The following is a 22,797-nucleotide window of genomic DNA, read 5'->3' on the forward strand; positions in this document are numbered from 1 at the left end:
ATAAATTTTCCGTCCGATATACACATGCACACAAATTTTCCACTTATTACATTTAGTATTCGCTAGTACTTGCTTTGTACACTAACTTGTAATTCCGAAGCATTTAGATACCGCGTAATTCTTTCAGTATAAGTCATAACTCTATGATATGCGAAGACGAGAATGCTACTTTCTCCTCCCTACATGAATATTCTAAAAGTAACATGTGGCAAATAGTTGCAGTGAAATAAAATACGATAATATTATTACATATATCGAGAACTTTGTTAAAGAACTACTGGGAAAAAAAATAACGTTCGAGGAGGGCTATAATTACGGCGTGTCTGCGATATTTTCGGCGAAATTCTTATACGTTTCTGCTTGCGATGTCGCACGCGAGAAAGCGACAAAAAAGTATGCACGGCTGGCTTATTAATCTTGCAAGAAAATAGATGTTATTTATTCATTTTGCATGGCCAGCATTCTTGCGCTTTTCCAAAAAAAATGCGCGGCTCGCTTATTAATTTTGCAAAATTCTTATACGATTCCGCTTTCGATGTAGCACGCGAGAAGGCGATGGAAAAAATTATGTGCGGCTGGATGATTAATCTTGCAAGAATATTGCTGTTACTTATTCATTTGCCATGATAAACATTTTCTAGCCCTTGGCTGGACAAGTTTTCTTCGAAGGTGGTACCATACATTTATTGCCAGTCTGCTACACACCTTCAACTCGAGTCGAAGTCCCAAAAGACATGCAGGTATAGAAGCTACGATGTGAGGAATACTACATTGTTTTGAAGAGAATAACGGACTTCCGAACAACGATATTCTTTTTATTTTTCAGTCAGCGGACCTCGCTCGTGCGAGAAACATAGTAATTTGGAACAAATGGTTCCTGAATTTTTTGGGCGTATGGCCGGCCAAGGTGAATCAGCCTGTATTCCTGCTGGTCTCTACGTATATGATAATTTATTATGCCATGGCGGTGAACCACCTGATCCAGAATTTCGGCAATCTGGCACTTATGGTGGCAAACTTAACGGATAACGTTCTCATTTTTATGATACTGGGAAAGATCGCCATATGCAGACGGAGCAGCAACACGATGACCACGTTTCTGGAGAGCATAGAAACCGATTTCACAACAGAGATGTACAACAATGTGCGGGAGAAAATGGCGTATCTGCATTACAACAAGGTCGCACTGATATTCATAAGGTTTTCGTTGTCCTTGGGGGCATTTACTGCTGAGGCGTATTATCTCAAAAAGCTTCCCGAACATTGGGACTCAAGTAAGTGTAATCATACTTTTTCAAGCGTAAAACTTACCGCTATATTTCATGATAATGACTTAGCAAGCATTAACTATCGTTTATTATCTATGACATCATTATTTGCTTTTCCAAACAAAATGTAACGAGTAGATGTACTGCGCTTTCAAACTCAATACTCAATATTTTTATATACCGACAACAATTTAACGATAATAATTAAAACTTAATTTATATCTCTTTAGTAAAAATATTTAATAAAGTATCATACTACTGTCACTTTATTTCAATAAGACAGTGTATTGTAATGCTACAACTTTTATTTTTAATATTAAAATATTTTAATTCTATTTACATACTATTATAAATTATTAATATACATATAAATAATGTTATAAAAAACACAAATATAGAATACAAATATATAAGAAATATATAAAAAATATATAAAGATATTTAAAAAAATAATAATAATATATTTAAAAGGTACAGTTACACGTAATTTTTGAGGGGTTTTTTGTGGGGTTAGTTTAATTTGATTATATTCCAATTAGACTGTTGGATAAATGTATTAACACGTGCGACGGAATATTAAATGTAACCTGATGTATATATAGTGATGTCCGGTAATTTTACGTATGATGAATTACCATATCCGGTTCATCCCTTCTTTGAGATCAAGGACACAACTACGTACATATGCATCTGTCTCTACCTAGCGGTAATGGTACCAATAATATTATGCGGTTACGGTGCAACGGATGTTTTCCTGATCAGCATGGCTTTTCATATGTGCGGTCAGTTTGCCGCTTTATCATGCAAAATCAACAATTTGCTAAAAGATCATGAGAACTACCATCGCCACATCAGCAGCATCATATTGAGACATTACCACTTAATAAGGTTAAATATTTATCATGTCTACGAGTAGATATGTAACTTAATAATTATTTAAAATGTATTTGTATAACACGTTGCTCCTTATAAATTATATGACAAGTTATTTATCAATTATCTTAATATCAGAAATGCAACTATATGTTTTAACCACGGACCGCGATTACAGATTAGTAGAGATCTTGGAGAATAGTTTCAACATGATATGCCTACAGCAAACTTTGGGCACTGTATTACTACTCTGTTTAACTTTGTATCATACGATATCGGTGAGTTCAGTGTGATTTGAAGGTTCGAAGATTATTCTCTCGGTTTGTGACAATCCGTGAAAATTTACAACCTTCTCATAAGTTTCTGAATGTTCACAAGGTTAATTTGTATCCAACTATAAAACGGTTAAATTATATTTTAGACTTCGGAATATGATACTAACAGTGCTACTAAATCTAACATTGTAGTTTTCATATTATATTATTTATCCGTATTTAGTACAATTTTTGCTTATTGCTACACAGGCGAGTGTCTTATTATTGAGGTAATTATGAAAAGTCAAATAACTTATCGTGACATTAAGATAAATGTAATTATTTTATTTTTGATATTTAAGTCAAAATGTAGAATGAGCATCGAGTGTAAAATGTTGTATTTTTTGTCCGCATTTTTTTCAATTTTAATTATATATATATATATATATATATTTAAGAATTATAGTATATACACAATTATCTACTTGTTTAAAAATATTTAAATATATTAAAAACAAGTTATTTATCTTTTTGTAAGACAAATGTAAGCTAACATTAATATTGCTTATTTTCGTCAGAGCGCAGGATTGAGTGAAACATTTTATAATACCGATTGGTACAATAATTCGCCATCGCATACAAAGTTAATTGTTATTTGTATGATTCGAGCTGATAGACCAATGATGTTGACTGCCGGAAAATTCTGCGCGTTATCATTGAACATGTTTGTCAGTGTGAGTTAACGAATTAAATGTGTATATTATATATTTTTGTTTCGTTAGTACGCTTCTTACAGCATATTTTACTTTGCAGATTGTGAAAACATCGATGGCATATCTGTCTATGTTACGTCAGTTTGTATAAAAAAAATTTTTGAAATATTTCATCAAAATTTACTTGCAAAACATTTATAAATAACCGGATAATTATAATTTATTATACCGTAATTATTATAATTTATAAACTTATCAATTCCAAATATGTCTCGATGATAATACGTATAGCAACCGAATATACTATTCATAAAAGATCATAATAAACTTAAATTTGTTAAGTTTTATGTAGAATAACAAATAAATACTAAACTATAAAAAATTTCCAGAGAGTAATATGATTGGATATCCTATCAAAAAGTGACAAATGAATATTTAGATCAAATTAAAACCCGATCACGTTTTATTAGGAATAAAATTATCAGCAGTTTCACCGGTTATTTGTTTAAGATAGGCTCTCTCTGAAGCAACACATTGTTGAGCACGTGTTTCCAATCTCTTTACAGCGTTAAAATGTCTTTTGCGGAATCTTCTTTAGCTGGTCGGTCATTGTCTTTTGAATGTCCTCTTTTTATCAAAGGCCTGTTCTTTTTCGCTGCACTGCTGCACTAAGTCAGAATGAGAAAAATATATTTGTCTTACTCTACCCTGTTGCATCAGTGCAGCAGTGTAGCAAAAAAGAACAAGTCACAGGTGTGTTGGAGCGTCTGCTTACCCGCATTCGACGAATTCATGTCGACCTTTACCATTTTTGTGATTCCTTCTGCACGATAACGCCACGGTTTATTTGGCAGCAACAATTTGTCAGTTTTTGGCTCAAAAACACAATTGAGGATATTCGAAAAGCAGTGACTGGCCAGAGGAAGATTTCCTCAAAATACTTTTCTAATGCCATGAAAAAGTTGAAAACACGTGCTGATCAATGTATCGCTTCAAAGAAAGCTTATTTTGGGTAAATAACTATTGAAACTGCGTCTGCTATTGTTTACTTCTTTTTTGGTTTAAGTCCAGGAACTTATGGATCGGACTGCGTATGTTATACAAAGGATTGGACTTTTACATAAAATACAAGCTAAATTAGAAAACTATTTTGTTGACGCAAAAAATATATTTCTTTTAACATATTATATAATAATATTATATAATATCTATTGGAAACAACGTCAATGGCCGTGAAAGCTTTAAGTCTAAAATAATATTATATAATAATCTTAATAAATGTGATTGTTTGAAACATTTCTTGGCATATAATTATATTGAAAATTGATTATCTAGACGGCGATTTATCCTTCTTATAAAAGTTCTGTAAAAAAATAAAAATTTTATTAAATAACAAAGTCTATACGACTAATTCATATATTAAGTTATCTCTTTTAAGTTTATTATTTTATTTTTACTTCACTAATTAAATAAAAGTATTAAAAATAAAATCACTTATTTCATTGAAGATACTTTTTTTATAATACAATTCGTTAAATTTTATTTAGTACTTACTCTTGTGGCTACATCAATAAGATTCTCAGACATCGCAGTACCAGTTTGCTGTACCATGTTATAGAAAAGTCCTTTCCGTTGTAAAAGACTGTATGGGTGATCAAACTCCTAAAATAAGTAGGTACGTGTGCGTATATGTATATTTTAAAAAATATTTTTATAATTACAGATATTTGATTCAAAATATCAATCATATAAAGAAATTGAAATTTATTTCTTTATAACATTGATAAGAACGACTACACTAAATTGTAATGTCAAAGTATAGTATTCCTTTAGTTATTTGACTATTTGTATTTACCTCAAGGTGTCCAGCGTTCATCACAAATATTTTATCGCTATCCATAATGGTGTTCAACCTGTGAGCTATGGTAAACACAGTACAGTTTATAAATTTCGTCCTAACTGTCTTTTGTATAAGGGAATCCGTGTAAGGATCGATGTTGGCAGTTGCTTCGTCCAGTACCATAATCCGATTGTTCTTGATAATAGCTCGCGCGAGGCACAGTAGTTGTTTCTGGCCGACGCTAAAGTTCGACCCGTCATCAGACACCTTTGTATTCAGTCCAGCTGTCATCTCGGAGATAGTCTTCTTTAACTCGACATCCTCGAGTGCCTGCCACAGCACAGTGTCGGTATATTGGTCGAAGGGATCGAGATTTCGCCGCAGAGTGCCAGTGAACAAGAACGGCTCCTGGGGAATAATACTGATCTTGGAGCGGAAGTCGTGCAGGGCGATCGTGTCGGTGGACACGCCGTCTATGACGATCTCACCCTCAATGCAGGCTAGGCGAAAGAGAGCGTTGATCAGAGACGACTTTCCCGCGCCAGTTCTGCCGACGATACCGATCTTTTCTTCCGGCAAGACGGTGAAGCTGACGTTTCTGAGGATGTAAGCGCCATGACGATTGTACTTCAAGCTTACGTTCTTGAATTCCACAAGACCTTTCGCCGGCCAATCGTCCGGTGGCTTGGTCTCCGGCTTGCTGTCAATCATTGGCTCCTCCTCTAAACGGCTATACTCGAGTATCCTCTCTATAGAGGTCAACTGACTCTCCAGTTCGGCCGTTTGTCTGATTCCCCATTGCAGCATGTTCGTCAACGCCATGGTCTGTGTGATTACCAGGCCGATATTACCAACAACAGCCAGACCGTCGACGATCGTGAAAGCTATGATTATCGCCCCGATATAAAGTTGACAAATTATATCAATATAGAAGCCAAATGCCCGAGATGTTGATAAGAAAAGAAAACAAGCAGACGAATGGACATCTTGATGACTGCACAGGTCTGCCATTAATATCTCCTCGGCATTGAAAGCTCTAATTGTCGTCAGACCTTGTAGAGATGCCCCGAGCAGATCGAAGATCGGAGAACGTGCTAAAGTAAATTATTCTTTGTTAACACTTTATTTATTTGAATTCTTATTTTTAGAAGCAAGGATTAATTTGGAAAAAGCAAGTTTAAATGAATTTATGTAGAAAAGCAAAATAGTGTATTTTGATCTCTTATCAGTAAATGTCCCACATTTTGTACAATACTGAAATTAATTTGTAGATAAATATCAGAGATTGAAAGTAGTCTATGATATTTTACTTATAAACTCTTATAAACTATTTACTTGTTCCTTCAAGGCGCTTGATACTGCGAGCGGTAGAGATGTATATCGTTCGAAAATAGGTGAAAATGCAAGCGCAAAGTATAGTAGGTATCGCCAACCATGGGGTAACCGCAATGATCATAACTGCTACCGTGATCGAGATAAGTCCAATTACTATGATGTCAAATATGCACATCGACAGCATTAAGTCGACAATATTGATATCTCTAGCAAACCTAATTCAAACAAAATGTTTTTTTTTTAAATTAAATCAGACGGTTTACTTAAAAATAAATTATATTAACGAAAAGAGTATTATAACGAGCAAAAATAGTCAACCTTTAGATACCCAAGCTAATTAACCCTATGTAATGCCCGAATTGGGGTAATTCAAGTTCCTTAAAGTTCTCTTGAAATTTTATTTCATAAATGTTTCTAAGACGTTTCAAAAACAGTTTAAAAAACGATATTAAAATTTTTTATTGCTATCATTCTATTATAAAAACAATTGAGTTTAATTATAAGTCACAAATAATCATGTGAGAGACCCAAGCTACTTTTAGGCATCTAAAGATTAAATAAAATCAAATGACAGAATTTAATGAGAAGAATTGAAAATTCCTTGCATTAATGGAACACTTTAAAAATGATCCCATATTTATCTAGTTGCCTTTGCGCATTTACCTGTTTAGTATGCGACCAGCTGGATTAGTACTGTAGAAGTACATGGTTGCACGTATTATACTGCGAAACATAGCGGAGTGGAGATTCACCGAGGACCACATGCACACCGTAAAGTACACGATCGTTTGGAACTGCCACAGCAATATGATGGCCAGTATCATAGCACTATATATATATATCATAGAGTCGCGGGGCAGTGGTCCTTCCCACTGAAAATCTCGCGTGGAGTTTTCTATGTGCCATGAACTCGATTCGACGTTCACCCAGAACGCGACGAAGTAGTCGCTCCCACCGGATATCACCTGATTCGCCAAGAAGATTAACATCATTAGTACGATCAGGGCAGGCTTCTTACTCGCCTTGAAATAAGCAAATAACGTTCCGCGAGATATGCGTCCTTTCGCCATCGTCTCCTGCGTTTCAACCGGTGAATTGTCCTCGTCAACCTTTACTCCATTTGACTCAACCCTCATCGAAATCTGGCGCTGATTAACGGACTGTCTGCTCTCGTTTTCCTCTCTCTCCGCGTCTATCGCCTTTACCAGCTTCATAAAATCGTGACCCGATGCTTGCAATTCGTCAAGTGTGCCCTTCTGATCAATACTACCGTTGCTCATCACAATAATCTGGTCAGCGAGTTGTAGATACTGCAGTTGATGCGTCACCAGTATCCTCGTTTTTCCCTGATCGGTAATGTTTTCTTTTTGTTGAACGAAATAATAAAAATTTGAAATTACGAAGCTACCCAAGTCATCTCAAATTTATTACTCTTGAATATTAGATTTACAGTGTTTTTTATAAAAAATATATATGGTTTAGAGAATTGAAAACTTTTAATTAAATTTTTTTGCTGTTTTATCAAAATATAAAAATTTTGCTTCATCTTCTAATCCTTACTTTTAGGTAGCCACATATGCACTTCTTTACGAGACGTTTGCTGACGTGCGAATCCACGGCAGATAGGGGATCGTCCAACAGGTAAATATCGGCGTCTTTGTAGATCGCTCGCGCCAAGTTGATCCTAGCACGCTGACCGCCACTCAGATTCATCCCTCTCTCGCCTACGATGGTACGGTCGCCATGGGGAAACGAGTCTATGTCCGATTCCATCTGGCAGACTCTGATCACTTCGTCGTAACGCGACTTGTCCATCGGTTGCCCGAACAGGACGTTCTGCCTCACGGAAGACGCGAAGATCCATGGTTGTTGGCTGACATAATTTATTCTGCCGTGGCTCTCGATGCTCCCGCTTGTCAACGGCAATTCCTGAAGTATCGCTTGCAAGAGGCTGCTCTTACTCGAACCCACCTGACCGACAATAGCGACGAAGCTTCCAGGCGGTACGGTCAAGTTTACGTTACGCAACGTATCATCCTTACTGTCGCCATGCCATTTGGCGTTCACGTCGGTCATACGAAGTGCAAACGAGTCGGGAACCGTCTGACATGGATTCTGTTTCGTTTTGGTGATCTCATCGTGCAACATGAACCTTTGCAACCGGCGGATACAAACTAGTGCCTGTACCAGTTGATGGAGACCTACGAATAAAGTTTGTAAAACCTATTCTTTCTTGTCAATTCTTATTAATTCTCATCACTTGTAATGTAAAAACTATTAATTCTTTCCTTTACTTCGTATCTTAGTCTTACCCATCGAAAATCCAAAAATCATCGAGCTTCGTAAAACGTTGTAATACGCTGTTACCAAGTACACTTTTTCTGCGTTGATGTAATTTCCAAATAGAACGTATGCCAATATTGCGACGAAGAGACTAAGGCGCGGTACGAAGCAGTCGAGAGTAAGAGCTAATTGTTCCACAATAGAATATTTCTTTATTACACTCATCTCTCGTCTGGAAATAATTAAATTCTAATAGCAATTTGATAGAATGTTTAACAGTTTGACTGAACAGTAAGAATCTGTGTTAATGTAGAAGAATCAATGAGAGGCAAAAGAAATTCTTTAAACAAAATTAAACTGGGCCTACTTACTTCCTCGCCTTTTCCACAAGATTATAAAAAGGAATCTCCCAAACATACATTTTAATTACTTGTAGCCCAGTGATTACTTGATTCATCAGTCGAAGTCTGTTGTCTGTTTTTTGTGCTAATTTAAATCTTAAAGGTGCGACAATTCTCGCTAAGCACGCTGAAATAATATGTATAGCCTCGATGGAGTAATATTCCATCAAATAGAACATCATAGAAATGTTACTCTTCCATGATAGTTATAATTATTTATTAACAAGAATTCACCAAGATACCTTGAGAAGGAATGAACAGTAAAAATACGGATATTCCTATCAGTGCTGCCCAACCAATTTCGGAATATGTAACGTACGTTATCCATATGATTTGAAGAGGCGCAAGCCAAATGTAGTGCAGATCTACCAGAGACGCTTCCAACCTGGTAATATCGCTACTCAGAAAATTTACCATCTAAAAATGCAGTATAAACTCGAATGCAGATTAGTCTTTTATGATAAACATTTATGTTTTTTAAATATAACTATTGCGATTTCACGTACAATTTGTTATCATCAACAATAATCATCTAAACTTAGTAATACATGTTATAAATATTAATAATAGTACACAGTATTGGTTCCAAAATTATTTTTGTATAAAATCTCTATTCCTAAGTATTCCTATTTTTTACCTATTTCTGTATTCCTTGTCTTGTTCTTCCTCTACTTCACATTTGCTACACAATCAGATGTATCATGAAGAAGTAAATACTTGATTTGTATCTCACCTGTCCAGCAGATGTATCTTTGTCCAGTACGGAGTTGGAAAGCTTTAATATTTTTTGGTAAATCAGTGAGGTACAGGCGATTTTAATTTTCAGTCCTAAGTGAAAGGCCCAATGTACGCAATGGTGTGAAATAAAAGCGTCCATGATAGACAGCAAGATTATACCGCCTGCGCTATAATACACTTCGTCGCTCCATTCTTTTTTATCACTCGCGAAATAGCGCAGCAAAGTAGCAAGTAATAATGGTTGATACATTCTGTAATATAATTAAACATTACTAAAAACAATAAATAGTTTTTTATAAAGATAATAATTCACTTAAAACTAATTAATTTCTCTCAAATTTAAATAGTCTAAAAAATTTAAATTTATTTTTACTAATAATTATTTATAAAATACTTAAAATATAGAAAAAAATTATATTGAATTTAATTTGTAGTCCATTAAAATAAAAATTTGACATCGAATACATCGTATTTATGTATAATTCATTTAGCTTTATTTTTTTAAGATACCTAGAAAATAACTCCATAATTGCAAGTGCAACTCCAATTATAATGATCGGTTTTATAAACATACACAACAGCACTTTAAGTAACAGTGGTTTGCTGCCATTTTTCTTTTTTGCGCATGATTCTTCTTCTGCTTTCCAAGCTTTGCCTATAAGTGTGCCTAAGTTGCTGGTTTTGTCTTGCGTTAGTGTTGCGTAAAGATCGGTTTCTTCCAAATCTTTTTTGTAGCCAGTTCGAAAAATGTTTTGAGTCCACCTGCATATATTTATTAATTGTTAGATTCCTCAAATTTAAGCTTGTCATTTAATTATTATCTTAATGCAAATATAACAAATGTATATATACATATTAATTTTTATCTAACTAGCATTATAAGATATTATTTGCAATACTTACCAAAAGAGGAGAAGAGAAATTATATTCACATTTTGTCGTGGATTTTTTGGATATTCTTTTTGACTGTTGCTTATCATTTTGACACATAAAACTTTTATTCATTTTCAAATATATTTTATTTAATATATATGGGCTACCTATTTTTTTGTCAAACAATAAGTAAAAATAATAAAATGATAGAATTTTTATTCATGAAAAGTATAAAAAATACTAGATAAAACGTATATTAATTGTAAAAAATTATTGCTTATTGCAAATATAAAATTTTTTTAATTATTATCGCTACTAAAATGAATAGTTCATAAGATTTCAAGTAACTTTAAAGAAAAAAATTATGTGTCGTACTTACGAAACTGACTGTGTTAAGGACCATTTTGAAGTTCTCATCAACTATCTGGAAGCAACACAGTCGAGTTTGTCACAATGATACTTTATCAGACCTATACGCTATATCATATTTCCATACACACTCTTATCGTCAGCGTAGTTAAACAGTACAATGCAATGCAATCAGAGAAATCTCTGAGAAAGAGAAGATATTTAAAAGATATAAACAATCTTCTCAAGCAAGGGGATACGCTGTAATGCCTTTTTCGCGAAATAGTTATATTGATATATACTCGTAAGACGCTACCGTGTCTACTATGTCTACTCGTTATCTTGATGATTTGACGAATGTAAATTTGCTGAGTAGTATACACTCCTTTTTATCACTGTTTTTGAGCACATATTTAAATTTTTTTGTGCAGTTTAGTTGACTCTAAACATTTCTTGGCTTAATGACGTATTTGTTTACACATTTCGTATCATTTCGCAATTTCTGTTGTTGTTCATTTCTAAGAGTATTTATCATTATTAATTTATAATTTACTTAATTTTAAAGGGGATTTATTTAACTTAAAGAATATATTACTTATAAAATACATACATATGTCAAATTTATCACTTATTACATTCAGTACTAGCTAGTGCAGCAAACTAACTGGGCATTTTTCCCATTTAGATACTGTGTAATTCTCAATAAAAAACAAGAACTACACAATATGCGAATGAGAATGATACTTTTTTCATCTTTTCTTGAATATCCAGAAGTAACATTTGATGAATAGCTACAGTGAAAGAGATCGATATTATTATACATGTCGAAACAGTCAAAGAACTACCCTAACAAGGGAAATAAGAGAATGTTCTTGAGGAGAGCTATAATTACCGCATGTCTGCGATATTTTCGGCGGATCTCTTGTACAATTACGCTTTTTTTGATGTCGCATGCAAGGAGGCAACAAAAAAATTATGCACGACTGCCTTTATTAATCTTGCAAGGAAATTGATGTTACTTATTCATCCTTGCATGACCAGCATTTCTGTGCATTACCGAAAAATGCGCGGCTGGCTTATTAATCTTGCAAAAAAACTGATGCTACCCATTAATTTGGCACGATTAGCATTTCTCCGCATTTTCCGCAGTCTTTGAGCGGAAAAGTTTACCTCGAAGCTGGTACAATACTTTTATTGTCAGTCTGCTGTACGCCTTCGACTCGCATCGAAGTCCAAAAAGCCATGCAGGTATGGGAGTTAGCTTTATGATTCTCATTGTCTCTGAAGCAGTGATGAACGCGAACGATAATATATCTTCCGTTTTTCAGTCACCGGATCTCGTTCGAGCGTCGAATATAGTAACTTGGAACAAATGGTTCCTGAATTTCTTGGGTTTATGCCCGACCAAGGTGAATCAGCCTGTATTCGTAGTCGTCATCGTGTACATGGTACTTCATTGTATCATAGCTGCGAACCACTTGATCAGGAACATCAATCACCCGGATCTCGTCGTCGCGAATTTAACGGATAACGTGTTCATATCGATGATACTGGGCAAGATGAGCTTATGCAGATGGAACAGCAAAATAATGGCCAAGTTTCTGAAAAGCATCGAGGCCGATTTCACAACGGAGATGTACGGCAATGTCCGGGAGAAAATGGCGTACCTGTATTATAACGAGATCGCGCTGATATTCGTGAAGGTTTCGATGTTTATGACGGGGTTTACCGCATCGATATATTTCTTTTGGAAAATTTTTGTAAATTGGAGCGCAGGTAAGTACAATCATACATTTTCACGCGTATGACTTACAGCTATATTTCATGATAATGGCTTAACGAGCATTAACTATCGTTCATTATCTGTGACATCGTTATTTGCCTTTCCAAATAAAAATCGGGTAGATGTATTATGCTATAACTGAATATTTTTAGACATCGACATTTGACGATGGGAATGAAAGCTTAATTTTCATTTCTTTGGCAAGAATATTTAGTAAAACAATTAAATAACACGTGCTATCATTTATTTTAATAAAACGTCTATAAAATTGTAGTACCAGGCAATATTAAGTTGGTGGTAACAAATACTTATTTTAAGTATTAAAAGTATTGCTGTTAATTTTAATACTCGAAATAAATAATAATTACTGGCCAATTTAATACTCTCTAAATTTTACTCTATAAGAGTAAACTTTAACTCTTATTAAAGTGGAAAATCACTCAAAAATTTGTAGTGGCAGTATTTTTATTCTTTCATGGAATTTAGAAAGTACTCTGCTCAATATTACATTTTTATAAGACAACCGTGTATTGTGCAGTTATAACTTGTGTTTTAAATATTAAAATATCTTAAGTATATTTATACGCGTTAATAAAAGACAAAACAAATTATAAAGAAAGGTAGAGCTATACAAATTGGTACTTTTTGGGATCAGTCTGTGTTCGATGGCTACATTTTAATTAGACTACAACTGGATAAATATAATAAAAGCGACGGAATATTAAATGTAACCTGATGTATATGTAGTGATGTATCCGGTATTCTCTAAATTTCCTAGAGTAAAACATTACTCTAAAAGACTGAAAATTGAACATATCTAAGTTTGAGTGATTTGTCACTCTAATTAGAGTAAAGATCACTCTTATAAAGTGCATTTTTACTCTAATTAGAGTGAAAAATCACTCGAACTTAGATATGTTCGATTTTCACTCTTTTAGAGTAATGTTTCACTCTAGGAAATTTAGAGAGTAATTTTACGAATTCATTGCCATACCCGGTTCATCCCTTCTTTGAGATCAAGGACATAACTACGTACATATGCGTCTCCTTCTACCTGGGAATAATGTTACCGGTAATATTATGTGGTTACGGTGGACCGGATGCTTATGTGCTCAGCATGTCTTTTCATATTTGCGGTCAGTTTGCCGCTTTATCATGCAAAATCGACAATTTGTTAAGAGACCATAAAAACTATCACCGCCACATCAGTAACATCATATTGAGACATCGCCATCTAATAAGGTGAAATTTTTATTTAATTCGTTATATCTATGCGTAGATAAAATTATTTTAGATACGTTTGTAACATATTGCTCCTTATACCAAGTTATTAACAATTATCTTAATGTCAGAAATAATGGGATTACACCATTTTTATCAAGCACCGCGATTACAGATTAGCACAAATTGTAGAAAACAATTTCAACATGATGTATCTACAGCAAACTGTGTGCAGTGTATTCTTACTCTGTTTAACTTTGTATCATATGATGGCGGTGAGTTTCATGATTTGAAGATTGTTCAATTTATTTACATACTATATACCTAAAGAAAATGACAAAACTAAAAAGAAAACATCATCGTTTTTGTAGCTCATTTTCATACCTCATAATTGACAGAACCATCAAACAAGTAGCATCAAAGAATTTTAAGAAATTAAAAATTGCTTCTTCTTTCGAGTTTGTTCATCAAAATATCGTTTCATCAAATTAAAAAATTGTATGTTTTAGCAATGCACACATGCAATTTTTTCGTAAGTTAATTAATATACTATTATCCAACTAATGATCGATTAAATATACATTTATTCCAGAAATCAGACTATGAAGAAAATTCTAAGATTGCACTCTACGCGTTATATACATTTTGCGTCAGTGGTACAATTCTCACTTATTGCTATACAGGCGAATGTCTCCTTACTGAGGTAATCATAAAAAGTAGAATAATTTATCTTGGCAGAAGATATATAATTAGTTTATTTATGACTAACTATTATTGTATAGTTTATTTATAATATTCAAGTCAAAAAATCTCCGATGGACATGAACTTTGTATCTTGTTGTATTTTATTTCTGCAAATCTTTTTCCATTTTAATTTTATTTTAAAATTATGTGTGTATGTATGTGTATGTATTCATAATATATTGTATACTTGTTTTAAAAATCTTAAAATTATTAAAGGCAGTCATTTATCTTTCAGCAAACATGGTAAATCTAATTTAATTTAACACCAATATTGCTTATTTTTTTCAGAGCGTCAAACTGCGCGAGACATTTTATAATACCGATTGGTACAATATTTCGCCATCATATGCAAAGTTAATCGGCATTTGTTTGATTCGATCTGAAAGACCAATGATATTAACTGCCGGAAAATTCTGCGTATTATCATTAAACACATTCACAAGTGTAAGTTAATTATATATACGTATAGTATATTTTTATTATTGGTACATATGCTTTTTTCAAAGAGAATATTTTGTTTTTAGATTGTGAAAACATCAATGGCGTATCTATCCGTGTTACGTAATTTTATGTAAAAAAATTTCTATATAAAATATTTTATTAAAATTTATTTGCAGAAACATATATAAAATAATCAGACAATTATAATTTATAATAACCGTAATTATTATAATTTATAAACTTACCAATGCCAAATATACATGTATGTTTTAATAATAATATGTATAACAAACAAACTTATTATTTGTGAAAAACATTATAATAAACAAATTCATATTATGTTAAGTTTATATAATACTTACATGTTATACGCTAATAATGATACTTGAAACTTGTTAAGAAGTCTATTTACTATAAACAAATTTTAATTAGAATAAAAAAGTATTATGATTATTATTGCGTATCAATACATTTAAAATGCACCTGATTTAATAGATCTTAATATTCCTTTCTTATTTATCAAATCTCGATATGTAGGAAAGAGAATAAATAATTTTTTATTACTTTTTTGCATAAGATTTACGAAGATTTAAATGATTAAGACATTTAAAAAGAATGATAATCATCTAACAAAATATTATTAAATTATAACTCCTTCTGTGAATAGGTTCTGTAATATACTGCCGAGATAATAGTGCCTAATTATGTGCATTAAATAAAGCCTGTTAGTTAGCCTGTATTTTGAAACTTTTTCTACTTCTCTCTAAGCTGAGATTATTTATAATTTCCGTTTTTTTTTTCGTGAAAAACTAGTTTGCTCGATTATTCGATTTTACTCGACAATTGCCAAACAAAAATAATTACAAACAAATGGTTTTTGATTATGGCCTTTGAGGCTGTTGATACAGAGAGAGGTAAGATAATAGATTTAATGAGAATAATATTGTACAATAGCAACGATTATGTTTTCATTCAAGTTACAATTGACGCTTTATAATAGTTGAAATAACATAGACCGACGATATCGATCGTTTATAGTTATATCGCGGATAATTCCTTTAGATATCGCTCGCTCAGTTCTGAATAAACATCTGAAGAAATTATAATTTTATTCGACTAATTTAAAATGAAAGTGAGATATATAAATTATAAATTATAATATACATTCCAATTTTGAAATTTAATTAAAAAAATTATTCCAATTTTATTTAAATATTTTTACAATTTATCTAAGATAATAATTAATTTCCAAGAGCATATTTTGCAAAACTTTAAGATTACATACACAATTTTGAGATTATCACAGATATAATTTTACACTACGTTGCTAATTGTGCCTATATTATCTTGTTTGCATTAAATCTAGCATATTTTTTATGGACATACTTCATATTATTAAATTTTTATCAAGAATTTAAACTAAATTTTTCTATAAATATATTAATTACAACTTATATTTTTTGTATAAAAATTGAACAAAATTTTTTTTAATAATTTAAAAAGTAAAATGTAGTATGTATTTAGCTTTCAATTCGAGATATTATCTATATTATATGATTATATAATATATTATAATATAGTTTATATACATAGTATTTACTGATTGTGAAAAATATAAAATAAATAGTATTTTCAGACAAATACGCTGAATTCCATGTCTTCTATCAAGGAGTAATGCTGTAAAAATTTTTGACATTGTAGCAACTTGAGCATTTTATTTAATTATTTAAACAGTCTAACAGACTTATTTTCAAATTTGTATTCAACTAAATTTTTAGATACTTTAAAATTGTTCTTACCATGTAACGCGTTTATCATTTTTGTTTCTTCTTTTCACATATTTACATATTATGTATTATATTTTTAGAGAAATTTAATGGCACGTACGTCCTATCAAGTACAGTTCACTTATTTTTGAACATGGATGACTTCCGTACGTACGCTTTGATGTATCTTTATTTGTGTCCTATGACTTACATAATGTGTCATATGACGTCCATTTGCATACTGGTGATATTAGTGTTTCACATTTGTGCTCAATTGTCTATTTTGTCATATAGCATTAAAAAAATTCATATGTACTCTGTCGGCGACGTAAACAACAGAATTCGTGCGTGTGTTCAGTTGCACTACAAAATAATATGGTAAATCATTAGTCATAATACACACAATAAATAAAATGTAAATTTTTATATATTAAAAAAAATTTTTAACATGCAATTTTTATTTGATATTAGGATGGCGAAATCCTTGAACCGGGTCTTCCAGCTTATCCTTTTAGATGAATTGATAGGCAACATTATTGTACTCGCTATTTCGATGTACTTTTAGTAGTACGCTTTCTTTTGTATTTAATATATATTTTTATATATAACTCTTTAGAATCTATTAATTTAAAAATATATTTTTTTTAATTTACAGAATATAGATGCGTCGCAGATGGCAACTTCCTTTATTCGTTCGGTTTCTTCTATTTTTTTTCTATTTTTTTAGGAATAATTTTTAATTATGTTTTTAAACAAAATACATTTGTTTGTTTATACTCTAAAATTTCTTTAGTATATGTCCGCATGTATTACAATAGAATATCTATTAAATATTTAGTTAAATAATTTAAAATGCACAGCATTTATTTTATTATTATACGGGAAAAGTATTATTCCACAGTTGCGATCAGAATTACACTGCACAATATTTTTGCCTTGGAAATTTGTGGAGCTGGATTTTTTGCATACACAGTCTAGAACAAATTGACAGTAATTTGCATCTGTTATCGTCCAAATTTACGTCGATGTGAAGAACCAATTATGAAGAATATAGTTCGATTTTACCTGAGATTAAACGCACAGGTGGTTTCGGTAACACACTTATATACAATTTATACTTAATTTTGGGCGCAGTTATTATCCGGCCTGTCGTCTATTCCCAGATTCTATAGACAGCTCACGAAAACAGAGATTACTTGCGCTCTCGCATTCGTATATTCGGTGCAGTTTCATGCGAGCTCCCGAAGGAAGAACAGTGTAAGGTGCGATGCAGGTGAGTCATACATTCTCATCATTATTACAATGCACCATGATGATACTGTCCAAATATCTTATAGAGTAAAACGTCATTTTAAAAGAAATGAAAACTTGTGCGATTAATCGAGTGACTTGTCGCTCTAATAAGAGAAGGAAATCAACTCTTTATTCAGTCCTATATGACTCAATTTTCATTCCACAAGACTTAGAGTGTTACATCTATCTTATTTGATAATTAATTATGGACACTTTTTATGGTTTTCTCAGGATCAAAAAGATTTGGATCGTGCGGCCGAATTGTTATCTTGGAACAAAAGACTAATGTCGATGTTGGGTGTTTGGCCTTTTCATTCCAGCGATCTTATTTTCTCGATTAATTTTGGCTACTTCAGTTTCCTCATGATTCTAGAATATCTGGATCTCCTTCTTTGCATCGATAATCTTGAAGAAGTGATCATGAATTTGACAGAAAACATGGCGTTCTCGCAGATATTTGTGCGAATAATTACGCTGCGGTTATATAACAATCAATTTGGTGAGATCATAACGGAGGCTATGAAGGACTTTGATAGGACGAGTTACAAAACCACCGAGGAAATGAAGGCATTTATCACCTACAATTCTAGGTCAAAGATCTTCGTCAAGCTGTTGATGCTATTTGTCGCGCTGACAGCTTCATCATATTATTTAACTCCGATTATTATTATCCTAGGAACTGGTAAGTTAGTCTTTTATATAACTTGATCTCGGCATAGAAAAAATATGAAACAATGTAAAGTCTTAATTGTCAACGTAGATACGTAAGTTTTGTTATTTAAATTTATAGAAAAAATTTCATAAAAAATATTTCTTTACCTTTAAGTTTTGTGTCTAAAAGTCTTGTAGAAGTATATACAAAGTTATGTACTTCTAATATATTTTCTTTGAAAAAAGTGCAAAAAGTAAAAAGCTTATCTTACAACAAAGTGTCGTCATTCGATTTTCATTAGCTTTGGATATGTTAAAATATACACAAAAATAAGACACACGTGTTTCTTTATAAAAACGTTCTTGTATATTAAGAGGTAAAACATCTCTTTGAAAAAAATCATTTATTTTCTTTTGAAGCGAATATTGTTAAAACTATAAGAGATTGAAAAATGTTCTAAAAGCTGAATGATTTCAAGAATACTTTTTAATAATTTTAAACTTTTTTTCACGTTTTATATCCCCACCGTTTAATTTTTTTTTTTAAATTATTAAAGAGTACTCTTGAAACTCATTCAACTTTTATTTAACATACATTTTTTTATCTTTTATAATTTCAACGATATTTGCTTCAAAAAATAAGTAATTTTTTTCAAAAGGGTGTTTCAAGATTCCTCTTAATGTGCGAGAGCGCACTTATAAAAAAATACGTGTCTCTTATTTTTGTTTATATTTCAACATATCCAAAGCTCATTTGGTTCCCTTATTAGTACGGTTTTTTTTAAATACTAATATAAATGTCACAGTTGAACGTTTCCTCAGGTTCATTGCCTCAAATACCGATCAGCGAAAACGCGACTCAAATAATTTATCTGTTGCCTTATCGCTTTCACCTGTTCTACGTGGTCGAAAACATGCGTACGTATGTGATCACGTACGCCTTGCAAATGCCGTTCGTCTTCGTCAGTGGTTTCGGACAAAGCGCCTCTGACTGTATTATGGTCACCCTCGTCTTTCATATTTGCGGTCAAATGTCGGTTCTAGCTTCGCGCATTAACAATATAGGAACTAACAATGAGCTCTGCGATTGCAGGGTGGAGGTGCGGCATGTCGTGCTCATGCATTTACGATTATTGCGGTGAGCACTTATGCATACGCACGTCAAAGCAGTAGTGAAAAAAAAAAAAACCGTTTGTATTTGTTACCAATTCCCCTCTATATTTGAATTAATATCTTTAAATCTTTTGTCAAAAATAAAAGGCTTTATTGAACGACCCTTATAACAATGTAATACTGGACAGTATTAAATTGGCCAGTAATTAATTCTTACTTTAAGTATTAAAAGTATTGATTCTTTTACTACTTGAATTAAGTAATAATCACTGGCAAATTTAATACTGCCCAGTATTACATTTTTATAAAAAGAATCCTTCACTTTTCTAGGGCTGCTATTCCGTACACGGTTATCGATAGTTATCGGTTTGATAAGCGTCGTTGTTCACGTATTTTAATATATGAAAATATATGTGCAACAACACTTATCGAACCGACAACTATCGGTAACCGTGCACGGAATAGCAGCCCAGCTCCTTACTTACGAAGTAAATGTTATTAGCATGTTATTAGCACTTTTCACTCAAATAAATCGCATTTACTATGATTCGATCCTTTTCAGGATGGGAACGACAATAAGACAAATATTTAGTATGACGTTGTTGGTCCATCTTTTAGGAGCTACTTCTCTTGTATGCATCCTCGGTTATCAAATTTTAACGGTGAGTCGAGAATATTGTAATAATGATCACACAAAAATAACATTTATCTCTAAAAAGTGTCTTTAATACGCAATTTTTATTTTAATGAAAAATTCTTTGATGTCATTATACCCATTTTTATCAATGTAGATTAATTTCCATCTTTTTCTAATTCTTAAAACTAAAAAAAGATAAATAATAAATTAAACCAAAATGAAAATTACGAATTAATTATTTTAATTTCCAATTTTATGTGCGCAGAATTTTGCTAAGGGCGAGAGAGGAGTGCTTATTACATTTTTAATATTTCAATTCTTAGTCCTGCTTATACTTTACGCTCACTGCACCGTTGGTGAAAGCCTTTTGACAGAGGTAACGATTGAAGAAAGATATGAATTAAAATATATAATCATATTTAATTTATATGTATATACCATTGAAATAAAAACATCTGAAATAAGCGCGCTATTATTCATAAAGAAAAAGGTACATAGTGTGGAATCGGTGTTCCCACATTCCGTGTATCTCTCTCTGTCTTTCTAAACAATAGCGCGCTCATTCCAGATGTTTTCATTTCAATGGTATATGCATGCAAATGAATAATGAAACGTATGCTTAAATACCTATACATTCAGTAATCTTGCTTGCTTCTTTATAATGATTACAAACTTTTTTTTATTTTTCACAGAGTGCAAAAGTGTGCGAAGCATTTTATGATTGCCAATGGTACAATATGTCAAAGAGTAATGCACGAATGATAATATTATGCATGGCGAGATCGCAAAAACCGCTCTGCCTGACAGCCGGGAAATTTACCAACATTTGCCTCAGTACTTTGACCGACGTAAGCCAATGTTTTACGCGCGCATTTGCAAAGTTTTTAAAATATAAAGTAAAATATACATTTTTTAAATATAAATTTTCTAAATGAAACTTTACCTCTAACTTTAATCATCTGAAATATCGTCGGTGATAATAAGAATGCGAAAGCACGGCTCAGAAATAAGTTGTTTTAACAGGTTTTGAAAACTGCCATGGGATACCTATCAGTATTACGCTCCTTTTTATAACGACATTGAAGAGCAATAATTTTTTAGAGCGTGTGCAAAGATATAATTTAATTGACTCAAATAGAAATAAATGTACAATTAATAATAAAGAGAGAGAGAGAGAGGAGCGTTATTATCGTCTAAAAATTGTCTTTGTGATAAATTGTTTTTATGTAATATACGTTACGTAAAAGAGATAATTATTTTTAAACAATTTAATACATAAAAGATTACATTTGTAATTATTTAAGATACTATTTGCATGTCATACATAGTTCCGTACACGTTACTGTTACGTGTTTACTAGGAAGAAAAAAAATTCCATATGAATTGCACGATTAGTATGCTTTAATGGACTTGCGTTCAAAAGAGGTGTCGCTTGATTTAATGTTGTCTTATATAATCTCAATCTATGTCTGGTACATTTCTAATACTATTATTACTACCGCTACTACATATTTTAGTTGGACGCGTTCAAAGGTTATCGTCTCATAAAAATTAAATAGCTAGCTGCTAGATCAACAAATCGATCAACTGTTAGGTCGTTAAAAGTAAAGCGATTAGAAAAAGTGTCAATAATTTAGTTACTCGAAGTTCGCCGAATGGAAAGACTGTAACCAAAATTCTTGTCCACCGCAGTATGAATACTTTATTGGGCCGTGCGACTCTTACCTTTAGATAGCTGCGGAGATCCACTTGGGTCGGCGAGATGTCTGCTGACGCGCGAGTCCACGGAGAGGGGCTCGTCTGGCAGGTATTGCATGCATGTATCTTGTATCGTGCTGGTTGCTCGAGCCAGGTTTGATTCTGGCACGTGCGCGCGCGCGCTGGCCATCGCTCAAGTTTATCCCTTTCTCTTGTCCACGGACGCAATGAAGAACGAATCTATCCGATTTTATCTGACAGACCCTCTAATCGCTTCACCGTGATGTCGCTTGTTGTTCGCCCCAACTTCATGGAAGACATGAAGAACATCGTCTATGATATGCGGCTCCTCGTAATTAATTCCACAAATTCCATCAAAATTTCGATCAAAGCTTCCACTCAAGATTCAAGGAAGAAGTTCGTTTCCAATAGACTACTCAAACCCATTTGATCATCATGAAGCTTCTACATTTAGTAGAATTACTATAATACAAATATACTCACCTGTCGAAAATATCTTGCAA

At 32.5% G+C, this 22,797-nt stretch overlaps 5 protein-coding genes across 10 annotated transcripts in view; 3 read left to right on the forward strand and 2 right to left on the reverse strand.

Moving 5' to 3' along the window:
* LOC105838069 (probable multidrug resistance-associated protein lethal(2)03659) overlaps positions 1-22,797 on the reverse strand; it is a 37,655-nt gene that overhangs the window by 8,543 nt on the left and 6,315 nt on the right. The gene's annotated exons all lie outside the window — the stretch shown is intronic.
* On the forward strand, positions 366-4,488 carry LOC105838072 (odorant receptor Or2). The gene is made up of 7 exons (XM_028193120.1): positions 366-393; positions 762-1,274; positions 1,871-2,156; positions 2,320-2,419; positions 2,563-2,685; positions 2,974-3,129; positions 3,209-4,488. Exons 1-7 carry the CDS (start codon positions 366-368, stop codon positions 3,257-3,259), a joined length of 1,257 nt encoding a protein of 418 aa, XP_028048921.1. The 3' UTR covers positions 3,260-4,488.
* Positions 4,262-22,587, reverse strand: LOC105838070 (probable multidrug resistance-associated protein lethal(2)03659). 2 transcript variants are annotated; one of them, XM_028193169.2, is made up of 14 exons: positions 22,301-22,587; positions 10,958-11,002; positions 10,609-10,745; positions 10,216-10,467; positions 9,701-9,956; positions 9,210-9,384; positions 8,938-9,094; positions 8,596-8,798; positions 7,844-8,484; positions 6,947-7,629; positions 6,284-6,498; positions 4,964-6,042; positions 4,663-4,770; positions 4,262-4,471 (listed from the first exon to the last, which is right to left on the reverse strand). In XM_028193169.2, exons 3-14 carry the CDS (start codon positions 10,683-10,685, stop codon positions 4,436-4,438), a joined length of 3,882 nt encoding a protein of 1,293 aa, XP_028048970.1. In that variant the 5' UTR covers positions 10,686-10,745; positions 10,958-11,002; positions 22,301-22,587; the 3' UTR covers positions 4,262-4,435. The 2 variants fall into 2 exon arrangements, with proteins under 2 accessions (XP_028048970.1, XP_012538805.1); XM_012683351.3 differs by lacking the exon at positions 22,301-22,587 and adding an exon at positions 22,217-22,233.
* LOC105838071 (odorant receptor 4) lies at positions 10,996-15,310 on the forward strand. 2 transcript variants are annotated; one of them, XM_012683354.3, is made up of 7 exons: positions 10,996-12,174; positions 12,255-12,702; positions 13,666-13,951; positions 14,106-14,205; positions 14,523-14,633; positions 14,963-15,118; positions 15,199-15,310. In XM_012683354.3, exons 1-7 carry the CDS (start codon positions 12,169-12,171, stop codon positions 15,247-15,249), a joined length of 1,158 nt encoding a protein of 385 aa, XP_012538808.1. In that variant the 5' UTR covers positions 10,996-12,168; the 3' UTR covers positions 15,250-15,310. The 2 variants fall into 2 exon arrangements, with proteins under 2 accessions (XP_012538808.1, XP_012538807.1); XM_012683353.3 differs by having other exon boundaries at positions 10,996-12,702.
* Positions 17,266-22,210, forward strand: LOC105838067 (odorant receptor 67a). Of its 2 annotated transcripts, XM_028193172.2 has the most exons (7): positions 17,266-18,154; positions 18,406-18,856; positions 19,648-19,963; positions 20,501-20,600; positions 20,841-20,951; positions 21,268-21,423; positions 21,599-22,210. In XM_028193172.2, the coding sequence occupies exons 1-7, from the start codon at positions 18,149-18,151 to the stop codon at positions 21,647-21,649; spliced, it is 1,191 nt and encodes a 396-aa protein (XP_028048973.1). In that variant the 5' UTR covers positions 17,266-18,148; the 3' UTR covers positions 21,650-22,210. The 2 variants fall into 2 exon arrangements, with proteins under 2 accessions (XP_028048973.1, XP_028048972.1); XM_028193171.2 differs by having other exon boundaries at positions 21,268-22,210.

Source organism: Monomorium pharaonis, chromosome 1, assembly GCF_013373865.1.
Source record: "Monomorium pharaonis isolate MP-MQ-018 chromosome 1, ASM1337386v2, whole genome shotgun sequence".
Taxonomy (NCBI): Eukaryota; Metazoa; Arthropoda; class Insecta; order Hymenoptera; family Formicidae; genus Monomorium; species Monomorium pharaonis.

Bases quoted from the DNA above. Each gene is read 5' to 3' on its own strand.
- LOC105838072 (XM_028193120.1), top strand. From the start codon at position 366: ATGTCGCACGCGAGAAAGCGACAAAAAA. The intron at 2,157-2,319 runs GTTAAATATTTA...CCGCGATTACAG, and splicing joins AGACATTACCACTTAATAAG to ATTAGTAGAGATCTTGGAGA. The intron at 2,420-2,562 runs GTGAGTTCAGTG...ATTATATTTTAG, and splicing joins CTTTGTATCATACGATATCG to ACTTCGGAATATGATACTAA.
- LOC105838070 (XM_028193169.2), bottom strand. From the start codon at position 10,685: ATGATAAGCAACAGTCAAAAAGAATATCCAAAAAATCCACGACAAAAT. The intron at 9,957-10,215 runs GTATCTTAAAAA...ATTATATTACAG, and splicing joins ATTATGGAGTTATTTTCTAG to AATGTATCAACCATTATTAC. The intron at 8,485-8,595 runs GTAAGACTAAGA...CTTTATTCGTAG, and splicing joins GATTTTTGGATTTTCGATGG to GTCTCCATCAACTGGTACAG.
- LOC105838071 (XM_012683353.3), top strand. From the start codon at position 12,177: ATGGGAGTTAGCTTTATGATTCTCATTGTCTCTGAAGCAGTGATGAAC. The intron at 14,206-14,522 runs GTGAGTTTCATG...CATTTATTCCAG, and splicing joins CTTTGTATCATATGATGGCG to AAATCAGACTATGAAGAAAA. The intron at 15,119-15,198 runs GTAAGTTAATTA...TTTTGTTTTTAG, and splicing joins CATTAAACACATTCACAAGT to ATTGTGAAAACATCAATGGC.
- LOC105838067 (XM_028193171.2), top strand. The intron at 18,857-19,647 runs GTAAGTTAGTCT...ACGTTTCCTCAG, and splicing joins TATTATTATCCTAGGAACTG to GTTCATTGCCTCAAATACCG. The intron at 20,601-20,840 runs GTGAGTCGAGAA...TTATGTGCGCAG, and splicing joins TCGGTTATCAAATTTTAACG to AATTTTGCTAAGGGCGAGAG.